Source organism: Humulus lupulus, chromosome 1 (assembly GCF_963169125.1).
Source record: "Humulus lupulus chromosome 1, drHumLupu1.1, whole genome shotgun sequence".
Taxonomy (NCBI): Eukaryota; Viridiplantae; Streptophyta; class Magnoliopsida; order Rosales; family Cannabaceae; genus Humulus; species Humulus lupulus.
Genome location: NC_084793.1, coordinates 14,251,185 through 14,269,137, shown reverse-complemented (window position 1 = coordinate 14,269,137; position 17,953 = coordinate 14,251,185). Strand labels below are relative to the sequence as shown.

At 34.8% G+C, this 17,953-nt stretch overlaps 1 protein-coding gene across 2 annotated transcripts; it reads right to left on the bottom strand.

Moving 5' to 3' along the window:
* Positions 1-5,736: 5,736 nt before the first annotated feature.
* Positions 5,737-9,890, bottom strand: LOC133785945 (monocopper oxidase-like protein SKU5). 2 transcript variants are annotated; one of them, XM_062225160.1, is made up of 9 exons: positions 9,335-9,860; positions 8,631-8,740; positions 8,266-8,536; positions 8,040-8,178; positions 7,552-7,915; positions 6,928-7,293; positions 6,748-6,826; positions 6,208-6,404; positions 5,737-6,064 (listed from the first exon to the last, which is right to left on the bottom strand). In XM_062225160.1, the coding sequence occupies exons 1-9, from the start codon at positions 9,485-9,487 to the stop codon at positions 5,956-5,958; spliced, it is 1,788 nt and encodes a 595-aa protein (XP_062081144.1). In that variant the 5' UTR covers positions 9,488-9,860; the 3' UTR covers positions 5,737-5,955. The 2 variants fall into 2 exon arrangements, with proteins under 2 accessions (XP_062081144.1, XP_062081147.1); XM_062225163.1 differs by lacking the exon at positions 5,737-6,064 and having other exon boundaries at positions 6,748-6,846; positions 9,335-9,890.
* Between the last annotated feature and the right edge of the window lie 8,063 nt (positions 9,891-17,953).

Below are 17,953 nucleotides of genomic sequence, written 5' to 3'. Positions count from 1 at the left end.
CACGTTCTAAATCAAGAGGAAAGGATTCAAGAACATGTTACCACTGTGGAAAGGCAGGACATATAAAGAGATTTTGCAATCTGTTAAGAAATCAGCAAGGGTCCAGATCAAACCAAGACCAGAGAAGACCCATCTACAATCAATTTCTTAATGAGAACAAATACCAGCAAGGAATGAAGTCTCAAAATGATTCAGCTGCTGTAGCAGAAGGAGAAGATGAACGTGTCTCAGTAGGAGAACTGTTCTCCATCTCAGAAACCACCATGACAAGGGAGTGGATTCTTGATTCGGGATGCACATTCCATATGCGTCCTAATCAAGAATCATTTTTTGATTATAAAGAAATTAATGGTGGTAAAGTACTAATGGGTAATGATGTTTCTTGCAGGGTCTATGGAATTGGCAAGGTAGCTGTTAAACAATTTAATGGTGAGGTCGAGGTATTGACAAATGTGAGGCATATACCAGAATTGAGGAGAAACTTGATTTCTCTCGGATCTTTGGAAGATGAAGGATACAGCTACAAGTCTACAAATGGCATCTTGAAAATCACTAGTGGCTCTCTAGTAGTGATGAAAGGGAAGAAAGTTAATGGACTGTATGTACTGGAACGAGAAACTGTAGCAATTGCTGAAGCATCTGTTGTTAAGACCCAGGAAAGTGAGATGCATTTGTGGCACCAACGGATGGGACATATCAGTGAGCAAGGGCTGAGAGAGCTTCACAAACAAGGAAGCATAGACAAGTTGAAGACCTGTGCATTACCTTTCTGTGAAGCATGTGTATTTGGAAAGCAGCATAAAATTAAATTCACTGCAGCAAAGCACAATACCAAAGGAGTCTTGGAGTACATTCACTCGGATTTATGGGGGCCTAGCAAAATACCAACACACTCAGGTAAACATTACTTTCTATCTATAGTAGATGATTATTCTAGATGTGTTTGGGTATATTTACTTAGGACTAAAGATGAATGTCTAGAAAAATTTAAAGTATGGAAAAATCAGGTGGAAAATCAAACAAACTCTAGAATTAAGACTCTTAGAACCGTTAATGGCTTAGAATTTATAAACCATGAGTTTGACATATTGTGCAATGAGTATGGTATCACTAGACATAGGACAGTAGTTAGTACTCCAGAATAGAATGGAGTTGCCGAGAGGATGAATCGTACTCTACTGAATAAGGTTAGGTGTATGCTAGTAAGTTCAGGGTTGTCTAAATCTTATTGGGGAGAAGCACTTGCTACTGCTTGCTATTTGATAAATAGGAGTCCTAATAGATCTATAGATTTGAAAACTCCATATGAAATGTGGTATAGAAAATCCCCAAGCTTGAAACATTTGAGAGTTTTTGGTTGTGCAGCATATGCACACCAGTCCAATGATAAACTAGGCACTAGATCTGTCAAGGGAATTTTTCTTGGTTACCCTATAGGAACTAAAGGTTATAGACTTTGTGTTAATCAAAATGGTAAGCCTAAAATTATTATTTCAAGAGATGTTATCTTTAATGAGCATGATTTTCCTCACTTGAAAGCCGAGATTGGTAGTGTTTCAAATAATGCAGGTGGAACAAGTAAAAGGAACATGGCTGAGTTTGAAGTTAAGCTGAGAAACTTTGAAGGAAATACTCAAGCTACTACTAATATGAATGACCAAAGTGAATCTGAAACTGAGCTAGATGCAACAGAACAACAACATGATCTATCTGGGTATCAACTGGCAAGAGATCGAGAGAGAAGAGTTATACAACCTCCAGCAAGATATGCTGAAGCTGACTTGGTGGCTTATGCACTTGCATCAGTGCAGCAAACTGACACACCAGAACCTAACAGTGTTGAAGAGGCTCTTTCAGGGAAGAACAAGGCTGAATGGAGTCAAGCAATGAAGGAAGAAATAGATTCATTGAGCAAAAACAGAACATGGGATTTAGTTGCAAAATAAAAGGTCAGAAAGTGATTTCATGTAAATGGATTTTCAAGGTGAAGGAAGGTCTGAGTAAAGATGAGCCTTTGAGGTTCAAAGCAAGGCTTGTCGCAAAGGGGTTTACACAAGTGGAAGGAATCGATTACAATGAAGTGTTCTCACCTGTAGTAAAGTATAAGACTATAAGATTGATGCTTTCTCTTGCAGCACAACAAAATTTAGAAGTAGAGCAGCTTGATGTCAAGACTGCCTTCTTAAATGGTTTTATAGAGGAGGACACTTATATGCATCAACCACCTGGTTTTCAGGTGAAATCAAGCAACAAAGAGATGGTGTGCAAGCTTAGAAGGTCACTGTATGGACTTAAACAGTCACCACGACAATGGAATAAGAGATTCGACACCTATGTTCAAAACATTGGATTTGTTCGATCAAAGTTTGATCATTGCCTATACTATAAAAATCTTGAGCAATCTACATCAGTTTTTCTCTTACTATATGTAGATAATATGCTCATTATGGGGAAGGACAAAACAGTGATAAAAGGCATCAAAGACAAGTTGAAAGATGAATTTGAAATGAAGGAGCTCGATCAAGTCCAAAAGATACTTGGGATAGAAGTGACAAGGAACAGAAAAGATGGGATTCTGAATCTTAAACAAGCAAGTTATATTCAGAGGGTACTTCAGAGATTCAACATGCAGGATTCAAAGAGTGTTTCAGTACCTCTAGGAGGACAATTTGTACTTTCAAAAGATCAAAGTCCAAAGACTATCGAGGAGACAAAGGAAATGGCAAAAGTCCCTTATGCTATGGCGCTAGGGTGTTTAATGTACATCATGGTTAGCACTAGACCAGACATAGCACATGCTCTAAGCATTCTTAGCAGGTTTATGTCCAATCCCGGATTAGAGCATTGGAATGCTCTTAAGTGGCTACTTAGATATCTAAAGGGAACTACAGAGATGGGACTGAGATACAAGCAGATGGATCAGAAAGTTACACTTGAAGGTTTTGTAGATGCAGACTATGCAGCAAGTAAGGATACAAGGAGGTCAACTACTTCATATGTATTCACAAAAAATGGAGATTGCATATGTTGGAAGTCCCAACTACAGTCAGTGGTATCACTATCAACAACTGAAGCTGAGTTCATGGCCACCACCGAAGCATTCAAAGAGGCAATATGGTTACAAGGAATGCTACAAGAGCTGAAGATGATGAAAGGTAAAGCTAAGATATACTCAGATAGTCAATCTTCAATTCACCTCTGTAAAAATCCAGTATACCATGAAAAGAGCAAACACATTGACATTCGTTTGTTTTGGATAAGAGAAAAGATAGAGGAAGATGTGATATCTTTGGACAAGATTGGTACTGAGGATAATCCAGCTGATATAGGAACTAAGGTGCTACCTGTGAACAAGTTTAAGCATTGCTTAAACTTGCTCAACCTTGGTAACTAATGCTGGAACTCTAGGATCACTATCTCTACAAGTGGAATTCTATTTAGGTTGTGATTTGAAGAATCTAGGTGGAATTTGTGGGAGTAGTTTCTCCAAATCCCAACTAATTCTGTTAATGAGTTGTTTGGTTCTCAACTATCATAACAACCTCATTAGCTTTCAGTCCTTGGTCTATAAAAGGACTTGTGGGATTCACTTGTTAGAATACACAAGACACAAAACATAGAAGAGAAGAACACAGTGAAGAGCACTACACAGATGAAACAACAGAAAAGCCAGATTAGACGAGAGAGCTCAAGTGTGGTAATCAAGATTGGGTATTGAGAAAGGTTGTGAGAGCTGAGTTTGGGGAACTGTATTGAGAAGCACAACTGTTGGGAAAGTGCTTACTCAGGGATTGAGAGGAAAACACCTGTGTGATTGAGTGTTTAGAGAGTTTGATCCAAGATTGTTCCAAGAAGCTCCATTGAAGCCTTGTACTCATTTCGTTGATTGAATAAAGAAGAGATAGTGGTTCCTAAAACTGGATTAGGTTCAAGATCACATTGATCTTGTTCTGAACTAGTATATATGCTTGTGTTGATTTATGCTTTCATATTTTTCATTTTCTAATTGTTTGATAATTAGTCTTACTGATTTGTGTTCTTAGATTCATCTCTGGTTTTCCGAGATTCATCTGAGGTTCTTGAATTGGGAAATTTATCCTCATTTCCAACAAATCTCAAACACAACAATTAAGAATATCACATACTAGCACACAACAGACAAATGCCACATATTCGTTTAACAAAACTGTACTATGAAACAAAGAAAAAAACTGTTATGAAAATCGTATATAAAAACGCTTGTTTATTAAACTCTTGTCTTTTAGTTATTTATTAATATATGTCAAGATTTTGTTTTTTTTTTATTTTCTAAATCAGAAAGCAATATTTTGTGGTTCCTAAGTGATGATAGTGGAGACTCGAAACAGCTCGATCGAGAGTCTACCTTTGTTTTACGAAAGAGAAAAAAATTGAAATGATGCTTGTTAAAAATTGGGGTGTTTCAAATTAATATACAAATGCGTATACATATATATATATATTCAGAAAATGTGAACATAAAAAGTAATTAACACACTAATAATAAGAAACAACATTGTTATGAAAATCGTATAAATATACTTTACTCATTATGCAAAATCAATCGATCATTTGAAAATACTAACTACACAAAATGACAACCACCGCATCGATGGCCTCCAACCACCGCACTTACCTCCGTTCGCAAAAGTGTTGCAAAGATCGGAACACGCCACAGCTCGACCACCTTGACACCGCACCATTCGCTTGCGACGACCACCGTTCGCCAAGATGCTGCAATGTCGTTCGGCCACTGTTGGAGAAGAAGAAAGGTCGAAACCCTTTCGGTGAAATCAAAAAGAGGAAAAGTGAAAAAAGTTAAAAGTAAATTGTAACTAATATAACATTAAATTAAAAATAAATAAAAAAAAATCTGAAAACATAATAAAAATAAGTTAAATAAATGAATACAAAATTACATAATTACCCTTCTATATTTATAGATATAATTAGAAATCAAAATATGGCATAATAACGATTTTTTACAAAAATATGAGAAAAAAATCTAATAAAAAGAAATACAAATTTTAAAAAACCATAAAATAATACTTGTAAAAAAAAAAACCATATTTTTAAAAAATTTATTAAAAAACCCATATCAAACGTAATTTTCACTAAGAAATAATTGTTGGATCAAACATTCTCATTTGCTGTGGTCTTTTTGTTTGGACTTGAATCATTTTGTTAAAATATCCCGTGTACGTGGAGACAATGTTTCACCAACTTTGGATACTATATATTTGTGTACCATGATCAATAATTAATATGTTTTCTTTAATCCAAATATAAGATATTCGATCTAAAATAATTGGATAAAATCTCCATCCAATAACTGAAAAGATAGCCTCATTTTCAACTTATAATAACCCATTTCTTTATAATTATTTTTCTTGATGGAAAATAAGTCTTCAAGATTATAGATATACTTTTTTTTTCACTAGTCAAAGGTTTAAGAGTAAAATAATAATACTAACTATTGTGTCCAAAAAAATAAATAAAACCCGTCGAGTCCAAAAAATTGTTTTTAATGTTTCTTCAAAATTAACAAAGTGCCATTAACTTTACCTTTGAATTCACATTTATTAACTCAATTAATCACTTAATGTGTTCTTGATTAAAATAAGTACATTTCCGATACCTTAAGTCAAAAATGATTATTTCAATTTCAACATAGTAACAAATGTAAAAGAGCATCATAAACCACCCCAGAGCAGTATATATCCATACTAAATTCTCGATTGAATACTCCTTTTTTATAGTGTATTCAAATGAATTACAAACAAACATGCGTGCTTTGAAATACTAAAATTACTATAATACATGTTCCATCCAATGTGTTCTTTCCATTTCTACACCAATAAATTGGAGCCCTTGTGGCTTTACCATTCTACTAATTTGGGTACTTAACTAAATTATACAAAACTTTTCCACCCTTGATTACCCAATAAAAGCTGCAGAAACTATAATCAACATTACCAAAAATGCTCTGCTTGCATATGATATTGTTGATGGTGCACTAGAAAACTTGAATCTCTGAGCCTGATCTCTGCACATTGAAGAAACACTAGATGTATTAGTAGAGTTCAGATTGACCACTAGATTAAGATTGTATCTGCCAACTCAAATTCAGATGAGCGAGTATAATGAGACAAAACAAGCTAGCAAAGTTGTAGTTTAATATAATCTTACTTCTGTAGGGATGAAAGTACACCACAAAATATGGCATTTTCAGGCAAAGAAACCTCAGATTTGTCATCCTCAGAGTTTACGACACTGATGTACGTTTCCTGGCCTAGATACCATGAGTTCAGATTGTCTGTTCGAAGGTTCCACATGCCACTATTGTCTAGAGAAATCAAAATTGCTGTCCAAGCTCCGGGAAAGACCTGTAACCAGTTGAAAAATCATTCTGTTAACAAGACATGATTCACTTCTGAAAGCACTAGTTGTTAATATTATTTAGTTATGTTAGTTTGTCTGCTGACGAGTTTGTTATATGGTAGTTAGTTTCATATCTACCCCCTCTGTACTACTCATTCTCTATATAAATAAAGCTCTTGACTAACTCTCTTTAATGAGTTCAATTTAGACACTATGAAAGCTGAGAAAAAAAACTGGTCCACGCACTATTTTACTGATCCCAGGAAACATCATTGTCATGACAAGAATCAAATGGAGGTTTTGCTGATCAAACTGTTAAATTCAGTTATAGTTACAAGACAGGAGTACCTGTGTGGTGCTGCGAGCAACCCCGTCCCATTTGTTGTAAGTGTTTCTGCTGTTTTCTGTCCATACTCCAAAATCCATACTACAGAAAAAAAAGAGAAACTGCCCAACTCATGTTCCTGACTTTTCCAATTTCATAACAGGAAAAAATGCAAGCGAAGAAAAACAGAAGCAAGAGCTCACCCCACTACAAAAAATGCATAGCCATCCAAATGGTAGTTCTGAACAGTGGTGTCGTTGTTCTGGAGGATGATTTCCATGAAACCTCTATAAGTACCATTAATTAGAGATGTATCAACCTTGGGAGGTCTGTTCATAATTTTATTAGGGAAATCAAGCTTGTAGACTCCTGGAATCTTAAACTGTTCAGCAAGCTTCAAGGGTGTTGAAGGTGGTAAGTATGAAATGCCGTTGAGGGTAGTACGCCACTTTTCATTTATAAGTTCTGGTGGTTTGTTGGTGATCAGATAGAAATCTGTGACGGTAATTTGACCATATTTGAAGGATCCTTGTGGGTTTGGACGAGCAGCACCAGCAGAGACATTCCATCTAAGATTGCACCACCATGACCAAAGTGTAATACTAATCAGTCCAGAATCAAGTGAAGAAAAAAAAAGATTAAGGGAACCAAAAGAAAATTACTATTAAATCATAAGCCAGTTCAACAATAACAATCAACGGTAAGCATTATTGGGCTATTGGATAAGTATTTATTTGGCACCTCTTCACTTTAAAGAATTAAATTTGAAGTACTTGAAATAGATAAATTTTAGCCTGGAATGTAATTTTAAAATACTCAGCTACAACCTTATGGATCTTGCTTGATTCATTGAGAAATAGGGGTCCAAATCATTAGGAGGATCAGGGAGAGGACCTGACGCAGGCCCCTGAGAGTTTGAGTAGTGCAAAACAGCAACTCCATTTACTCGAGTCCAAGAAGATGAATTGACAAAACGAGGGCTGGCAACAATGTAGTAGTCACTGCTGGCATTTTGATCCATTGTTACCAAGAATGAATATGACTGACCCACATGTATGTCCATGTTTGAGTAGTTCTGCTGAACTGTATATGATCCTTCAGTCTCAACAAGAAGTAAGTTGTGGTTTTGTATCCTGAAATTCAAACTAGTTGAGATACCGACATTATGCACCCGTAGACGGTATGTTTTTCCTGTTCAAGACAAAGTTACAATGAGATTGACAGCCTACCTTCATAAATCAATTTAACAATCATAACTAAACCTTACATAGCCAAAAAGAAAAACAAAAAAAGAGGCATACTATTTACTTTTTACCTGGTTCAACATTTACTAGAAGGAAAGGATTTCCTGCTGGAACAAGTGCCTCATCATATCGAAAGGGACCATGTCCACTTATAGTAATACCATCAGGAACTCCAAGGGCAATTCCATTTTCAACATCTTTTCTCAGTTCCTGTTACCCCATAAACATCAGTCTCATACCCAATAAAGCCAAGAGAAAGAATTCAGTAATAGATGTAGTAACAAGACATAAACTCACTTTATGACTCTTTGTATACCAGTCACTAATAAAGAGTGTAATATCTCCATCTGGCACCAGAAAAGGTAGTGGAATAACTGCTCTGTTGTTTATAATGACCCCCCCATACCCTCCTGCAGCTCTTTGAAAGTTTAGGGAAGGGAAGTAAAAGAAACTCCCTATCTGATCTTTCACCTGAAAATCATATGTCCAATTCCAACCAGCCGGGATTGGACAATTAGTCCCCGACACACCGTCTTGCCAAGAGTTTTTCCTGTGCTGTATTCCATTCCTGCATTTAAACATTATGCAAAAAAAAAGTATACATTTGAATTTGTCAACATTAAAAACAACTCTCATATGTTAATAGCACACGGACATTATACCATGTAATAAGCAATGGCTCATCGAGGTTATTCTTGACATTAACAACAACATTCCAGTTGGTAGTGACGTTGAGAATTGGTCCTGGAAACTGCCCGTTTATCCCAATAACCTAGAATAATGAAACAGCCAATGTCATTTTATCACTAGCCTCAAATGCTTAAGTCTTACATAGTAAAATACTGGAGCAAAAGGAGATAAACAGAGACTTAAAAGGTAATGCTGCTCAAAATGAAGTAAAAAGCCAGATTAATTTCTCGTACTCTTTAAAAAACAGTACACTACACATAATCAAGTTGCCGACACACCTAAATAACCAACAAAAGAAAGCAAACATACCCATGAAAGGAAAATTGTTCAAGCAGACAAAAATACTGTATAGGAATCTCATTTTCATATTCTTTTTTCCCTATCTTGTAAAAAAAGAAAACACAAAACAAAAACAAAAAATCCAGATCTTCTGTGCCACAAAAATTAAAAATAGCTTACAAAGGGGTGGTGCATTCCCACTAAACTGTCAAAAGATAACCAAGAAAAGAACTTAAAAGGCATCATACTCCGGCATAAAAAACAAAAAATTAAGCTGGATTTCGACTAACTAGGCATATCTCAATTGGGTACCAAAAAAAAATTAACCAAAAGAGAAAAAGAATTAAGGAATTGCATTATAAAAAAAATGAGAGAAATTGAAAGGGAAAGAAAGAACCTTCTGTTTGGGTCCAAGTGGGGAGGCATTGATGTACGAAACGGACCAATCATAGTAGACATAGGGATCACCAGCCAAACCAACACTTAACGAACCCAGAAGGAGAATCAAGTAGAACAAGAAGAAGCAAGGACAGGGCAGAGCTGAGGGCATTGGATCCCCCAAAGTCTCAGTCACAGCTTCCCTTTTAGCCTTACCCTTGTGGGTTTTCTTTATCTTTTGCTAGAAAGAGAGTTCAAGCTTCAGATAACTCTATCTAAGCTCAAAAAAGAGTGACAAAGAGAGAGAAAAAGGGGCTTCTTAGCTTTGTTTGCTGCAACGAGTGGTGACATGGAAACAGCAGAGCTGCAGCAGAAGCAAACTTTGGTGGCAGAGAGAGAGAGAGAGAGAGATGTAATAGACTGATGTAGGCACATGTGGGAGTGAGAAATGTACCAGGTTGGGCCCTAGATGAGGGAGCCTGTGATGTTGGTTATGGGTCCCAATTTCAATTTTTTTTGTTTCCATAGCCAGTAGCCACCGTGTTTTGTTGCCATCTTTTGTAAGCAGCCAATGGAATCTTACTATATAAAGGTCATGGATTGATTTAACCAGGCCTCATTTTGGAATAGAGTGAATAATGTATATAATATATTAGACACAGAGATAAACAAAAGTAAAGTAAGAAAATCTTTTTGACTCAAATTGTTGGATCTCTTGGGACCCTTCTAGTTCTCATCTGGATTACATTTACATATAAGCTTTCTTGTTTCTAGTTCTGGCCACGTTTGAAGTATGCCTTCATGCTTTCACATTAGCCACTTTCTTTATAGATATTCCTATCCTTAAAGCTTCTTCATTCTTGCAATTAATTAAGATTACTGTTAGCATCTTACTTTGTCAAAATACCCCAACTCAAAAGTCAATATAAATAGAATTTTATTGAAATAATCATTTAAATCCAAAGTCATTATCTAATGACTATTTTTTCATGTATTATATAAGTTATATGCACATGTTGTAAACCAATTTGGTATTAAGGTTATATATGTGTGTCAATGAGGTTTGTACTGTGTATGATTACTTACGGATATTTTATTTTTGACATCATTATATGTTACAATACAAAATATTATAATGTAGTATATACTACGATGAACTCTAACTTTCTGTATTAGAAATTCTCAAGTCGTACACACTTCATTTGTAGAGATATTTTAACATAATTTTGGGAAGAATTGTTGAATAACTCGCAAGGAGAGAGACTAGCAATACCACTATAAAATGAGACATCAACCATTATCATTAAAATAAGACAATGTATAAAATGTACATAATATTCATTTTTGAACTCGGGAGATTTGAACTACCAGTCTTGACCATGATGACCAAAACTCTCCCAACCCGCCCAAGGGTAATGGGCTAAGAGTTTGTTAATTTAAGTTGATTAAATATATATATATTTAATTATTAGAATGAATTTTAACCTACGGACACTGATAAATTTTGTGTTTGAATTTAATTTAAATGTTTGAAGACAACAGAAATATGTTTTCACGTTTTGCTTAGAATTGTGCCACCATTATGTAATAAAGGTGCTAATTATTGTTGCAAGCACTGGTCCGGACAAAAAACGTGTTTTGGATGTCTTTGACTCGGACTTCAAATTCATGGTACATTAGATTTTTGTTCCTAATTTATAAATGCTAAAGTCTGCACTATGATAGAAAAGCTACTCCATATATACAATAATTAGTAAAAATGATGAAAAATTTACAAAAGCAATCAATCTTCTCTCTTACCAAATATTAAGAGCATTGTTATAAGGCATTTTAGGGTGTCCAACATCCTATATCATAATTAAAAAATAATAAGACGAGCAGGTATTCAAGTAGAATAATATTAGGTCGCGTGGATTTTGCAAGTTGGGTTGGGTTTTGTATATTTTGTGTAGTGATTAACACTCAAAAACGTGCATTCACTAAGTGGTGATTGTAGTATAGATAAACGGTTGATTCCATAATGAGATAACTATAAACAAAAATATTAATGGAAAAATAAAAACAAAAAGTTAGTGAAAAATAAGGGAAATAAATTTATGATTTTTTGTTTGAGAATTTGATGGTAAAGTAAAGCAAATAAAAATAAGATGTAATCCAAGATTAGATAATAGAAAAGTATCAAGAGTCACCTATATTGTTTAGCTATTTAGATCTTTTATTCATAAAATTTACATAAACAAATAGTTCACATCCCAACTACCTATTTGAATGATTTAACATTAAAGGGCATGATTGTTTCACAACAACTTATTTGAGCAAATATGTTCTTACTTTTGAAGCAATATGTTAATTTTATGAAAAATCTAAGAGTGACAATATACCATTAGACTATAATGCAATAAAAGATTGAACATAAAACTAAGCATCAATATTATTTATACTAACTTTAATTACATTTAAAAAAACATGAGTAACTCTATTTATAATATTAGCAACAATAAATAAAGATGATAGAAAAACATAAATACTCAAATCAAATGTATAAACTTTAAAAACACATATATTGAATCAAAAATATAAATAACATCACTTTGCATATGGGATCATCTCTATCCTTCTAAGAAGATTAGGCAATTATGCACATCATTCTTACAAAAATTCTATAAAAAAATATGAGAAGAAAAGTGAGGAAATTTTGTTATAGTACTCCAAAAATTATACATCAAAACTAAGAAAATTAGCTCATATTTATAGAGTCTTAGAAGGGGTTAAAATACAAATTAACTAAATTTGGGGTTTACAAAATAAAACTAAAATATTAATAATAAAATCTGATTTAAAAATCAAAATTATTATTATTAATATTAGGTTTAGTGTTATGATTATTATTAGGTTGTAGACTAATGCATGTAAGCTAGGAGGCTTGGAGTGCTGAAAGTGGCTCACACGGAGATCGAGACGTGCACAAAAGGAGCTGTAGCAGCTGGCGCGTTAGGCGAGTGGCCAATGGTGGCGCTCCAACTAGCGCGCGTGCAGGTTGCAGGGAGGCTAGCAAGCGGGTCCGAGTCGGGCAGCGAGGCGGGTCACAAGGGTCCAAATCGGGTGTTGCCGGGCTGAGGCGTCGCGTGGCGCGCTGCGAAGGCGCCACTTGGTGTTGTGGGGGCTGGCAGGGCCAGATTGTTGGGTTTGGGCCAAACGGGTCTGGACTACTTTACATCAAAAATGTCATTTTCTTCATTTTTTTTTTCAGATTTCAAATATTTATTTCTTTATTATTTATGCTCAAATGCATTCTAATTCCTGAAAATTAAACACAAATTAAATTTAAATTAATATTTTTAATTATGAAATATATTACAATAAATCTATAAAAATATTAATTAATACTTAATTTATTTTAAAATTTAAGACTAATAAAATGATATTTTGAGCACTAATAATGTAGGCCTAATAAAGATAACCTCATTATATTTATTTATCCCTAACAACTCATCACCTAAAAGGAGAAAATACAATTAAAAGTTGCCACTTTCTAACAAATTTCCACCTATTAGATACAAAATAAAACGTGATTTAATGATTTTAGTTACTTTTTTGTAACTTATTATTTTGATTACCAAAAATTATAATGTGACTTATTATTTTAGTTATATTAAGGTAATTTATTATTTTAATTACTTTTTGGTAATATATTATTTTGGTTACTATTTAAAGTGTGGCTTATTTTTTAATTATTTTCTAAAACATGACTTTTTTTTAATACTTTCTAGTAACTTTTAGATTAAAAAGAATTTATTGAATCATAATTATAAGCAAAATCAACATTAATAGAAAAATACTTATTGCTTTGGTTACTTTTTGCTAAAAGTAAATAATATTTTGGACTCTGTCTTGTGCAAAAGTTACCTATCGACCCTTCTATTTTATTAAATGACAATCTAGACTTTATATTTTGCAAAATATAATAAAATAATACTCTTAGCCCAATTTTGGTCAAATTTTTTTTGAATATGACTAAAATACCCCTATATTTTAAATTTGATTTGATTTAATGTATTTTCTATTTTTGAAATAGATAAAAACAATTTAGTAAAATATCAACAAAACAATATAATTAAACATATATTTTTTTAATATTTAATATAGTTTAAACATAAGATTAATGATATGTGCACCCAAACATTACACACGGTGATGTGACAGTTTGGTCAATTATATTTATTAAAACTAGGATCCACTATTTTAAAAAGCAGTGACACATCACTGTGTATAATGTTTGAGTGAATATTTTTGGTGTACGTATCATTACTCTAAACATAAACCTAAAATCGAAATCAATTTTCTTTTTCTTCTTTTCTTTCTTGTTCGCCTCTTTTTCTTCTTCTTACGTCATCGATTTTGCAACAAGCTCCATGGTAGATCTTGATCTCAGTCAATGACATTGGGCAAGCAGAGGCGCCCAAGCATGGATGTTGTAATGCCCCGAATTCTCCGATGTGTTTAACGGCGTGAATTGTAGGTCGGGAGGGCCGTACTTGCTTAATTATGTTATTAATTGATAAATGCATGTATATGTTGATTATATTATGATATGATGTGAAATGCATGCATGTGAGTCCATATTTCTATTACAGGGGTGTGATGGTAATTTGGCCCGTTGAGGTAAATTGATTATTTGTACGCATGTTGGTGATATATCTTGAGACCACATTATGATGCGGGTTTGTTCGAGCCATTTGGCATGAGACGATCAAGGAATGTTAATTATTGGTTTGGTCATAACAGGCTTAAGCTTGGGGCTCGGGGCTCGGGGTGAGTCTCGGGGTGTTTTAAGGATTAGAGTGTTACCGGGCATTAAAGGGTAACGGGATGTGAATTATTGGTGTTTGAGAATATTGAGATTAGCGGGAATCGGGAAGCGTTAATTATCATTAATGGTGTAGGTGGAAAATGCCAAAATTACCCTTGAAGTGGTTTTAGAAGCTTTAAAAGACCTAGGGGTATATTGGTCATTTGGGATTTGGATATATATGGTTTTAGATGGCTGTAAAAACAGAACCAAAAACAGAGTTTTCTTCATCCTTCCCGCACGTTCATCTCTTTTTCCTCTTTGGAATTTTGAGCTCAAGGTGTGGAATTAAGCTAGGGAACTTAAAGGTTGAGGTTGTAGACTTGGTTCAGCCATTGGAGAGGGTTCAAAGCTGGTTTGAGGTGAGCTTTATCCATTATTTTTCTGGTTTGTCTCTGTTTTCGTTTTAAGTTTTCAGCTCTAGATTTTTGTGTGGAAAGTTGGAATCAAGGGGAGTTTTTGTGGTGTTTTACTTGGGTTATGATGAGGGAGAGTTATGGGTGATGTTTGGAGGTTTAAATGGGTGTTTGGAAGAGGTTTTGAGTTGGTTTGAAGGGCTAGTTCTAAGGAAAAACGCAGAAAGATGCTAGTTGGTGCGTGCTGAATTCTGGGAAATTAAGCTTATTGAGCCGCGGCTTGGCATAGGTGAGCCGTGGCGCAGCTGGGGAGGGCCGCGGCCCAACAGGGAATTTTAGCCAGAATAGTGTTTTTAGCATGGGGATTCAAACCTAAGGCCTCGGGGTTGAACCTACTACCCGGTTGAGTAGTGTTTGATGTCCCGGAGGTTAGGTTTTGGTTTGGGAACCTTTTATTGTTCATTTTATTGATGGAATCCCATAATTGGTTATGACCAGGTAACCGCTAAATGACCAAAAGGTTGATCGTTCTCAGGGTCGTTCTTTTATTCATTCTAGCTCGAACCAGAGGTAAGAAAACTGCACCCCAAGTGTGACATGCATGGATATTCGTGAGGCATGTTGGTTGTGTAATATGGACATGGATTGAATATAGAATGCTTAGCATATGTTGCTCACTTGTGCATGGTACTGACTTATTAGTTAGGTTTGGCAAAGGTGCTAGTATCAACTGTGAAGTTGTGACTCATTAGTCAGGTTCGGCAGTGGCACTGGGCACTGGTCACGTTGCACTGACTCATCAGTCAGAATTAGCAAAGGTGTTAGTATCAACTGTGAAGCTATGACTTACTAGTCAGGTTCGGCAGTGATACTGGACACTGGTCACATAGCGCTGACTCATTAGTCAGAACGGCCTTAGCGTGGATCACGCAAGCCAACAGAGATTAGATCTAATCGACTATTAGCATTGAATGACTCAAAGAGCATTAATGCCAGACCGACCCCGAGGGTCGATGAATGAAATAAGTGCTTGGAAGCTAGTGGCTTACCTAGCAGCCACTCTCCCGCTAGAATCACGTGATGTTCACTTATTTGTTTGAAAGCTTTATGCTCAGTGTGATTATAATGATAATCATTTGATAATGTTTATATAAAGTGTTATGTTTTCTTGATGGGCCTTGGCTCATGGGTGCTATGTGGTGCAGGTAAAGGGAAAGAAAAGCTCACCTAGCCTTGAGTGGAGAGCTGATGTGGTGATGTGTACATATGCGCCCGCTTGACCACCACGGCCAAGGAGTTCTTAGAGGAACTAGGGGGTTTACCCTATTTTTGTCGCTTAGGTCGGCGGGATTGTAAATTTAAAACTGTAATGACCATTTTGAACTGAGAACCACTTGTAAATATTTTGATTAGCTCTGCAGAGCAGTTTGTAATGAAAATCTCCATTTTCTTTTTATTAGTTTTATACCTTAACCTGTTAATTACACTTAGAGCACGCTTTTGACCAAAGGACTCAGGTAGTGAGTCAAATTTCCGGTCCACCGTTCACCGTAACTGTTCTGGGGTAGCCAAGGCGTTACAGATGTGGTGTCATGATGCTCAGATCTGGGGAGAAAAGCTCATCGTGAGGTTGGATATGGGAATAACAGTAGGTTGGAGCATCACGAGGTTGGCAAACGGCGGATGCAAGGTCGATGAACGACGGATGCATGCAGTGTGGTAAGAAGAAGGTCGAGCTTCACCATGTTGAATGGCTGGGTCTATCTTGGTCTGCCTGTAGTGCAATAAGAAGAATAAGAAAAAGAGAAATAGGAGGAACCGAAGAAGAAGAAGAAGAAGAGAAGTTGAAGGAACAATTGGGTCTTTTTTTTGTTGCTTTGAATTGATTTTCAGAGAAATTCGAGTTTTGAGGGAATGGCTAGCTCTGTTTTGGATTTTTTTTTTTCTTCTTTGAATTGATTTTGGGAGAAATCCGAGCTTGTTAGGTGGGAGAAATATAAGATGAGATGAGATGAGATGTTGAACATTAATTTTGGGTTTGGTTATTCAAATTTGATATGAGATATTGATTTGGTGATGATAAAGTTTTTTTCTTTTTGAATATGGGGTTTAGATGAATTCAAGAACCCATATTTGAGATATTCATTTTAGATGAATCTAGGTTTTAGATGTTGAACATTTAATTTTTTTTCTTTGAATATGGGTTTGAGATATTCATTTAGTTTTAATTAAGTCTTGCTTAAGATTTTAAGTATATGTAATTAAGTTTAGTATTATATTTGTTTTGATTTTATTTTTTAATTAAAATATTATAATATTTAAATTTAATTTTTGTAATATTAAAATTAATTTAATATTTAATAAAACATGAGGGTATTTTAGTAACATTAAAAAATTGTTTGACTCGAATTGAGTTCAAGTATTATTTTGTTCAATTTTACCAAATATAAAATCTAAATTATCATTTAACAAAATAGATAGTCTAATCGGTAACTTTTACACCATACAAGAGCTAAAATGATATTTACTTTATGGTAACTTATTAGCATGTCACTCTTATGGATAAAAATAGCAACCATTTAGAGATTTGGGAATCAAAACCCAAATTCAGTCTAAAGACTTAAAAAGTGATGATCAATAGATATAGGAGCAACGGTCCAATGCCCAAACACAAAACCGAAATCTAAGGAGTACAAAGACAGGCCCAAAAAACCATGGTCAGGGCCCAATTTGTGTTGAGGTGTGAAATAATAAGGTTGAGAAAAATAACGAAGCACGTGCATGTCAAGGTGACAAACAAACATCAAAGAAGCCAAAGTAAGAAGTGTGATGGCTACTTCGTCCTCGACATCTTATAGACAACAAGACACACAAATAGAAATATTGACCTCGACACCTCATTGAGGCATAGAAAGAAACTTAGGAGGTGTTTGGTATGCTAAGAATAGAGTTAGAGGAAATTTAAATTAAGAAAATGTGAAACTCAATTATTTAAAAGATTAAGATTATCATAAAATCAAACTAAAAAGTGAGATTTACTTGGGAACACAAACTCCATATTCATTAAAAATAAATTTATCAAACATAAATTAGTTTTGAAATTCTCATTCCCACCAAATCTAACCCTATACCAAACACTTCCTTAATGACCATCTTGACTCCAACACCTTATAAAGCCAATATGGAGCATATTAGTGACCTGAACCCACCTTCAACATCTTGTAAACACGAAACGAAATATACAAAGGTTACCTTGACCTCAGCATCACAGAAATACATCGAGAACTATAGTTGTGACCTTTATCTCTGCATCACATGACACTTATGTGACGTTTGGTTGAAATGAATGAAAATAGAGGAATATGAATGAAAATGAAAAAAAATATATAGAATTTAATAAAAATTAATATGAATTAAAAAAATTATTGTATTG

Coding starts and splice junctions, on each gene's coding strand:
- LOC133785945 (XM_062225160.1), bottom strand. CDS start 9,487: ATGCCCTCAGCTCTGCCCTGTCCTTGCTTCTTCTTGTTCTACTTGATT. Junction 8,179..8,265: donor GGTATACAAAGAGTCATAAA/GTGAGTTTATGT, acceptor ATGGGGTAACAG/GAACTGAGAAAAGATGTTGA. Junction 7,916..8,039: donor TCTAGTAAATGTTGAACCAG/GTAAAAAGTAAA, acceptor TGTCTTGAACAG/GAAAAACATACCGTCTACGG.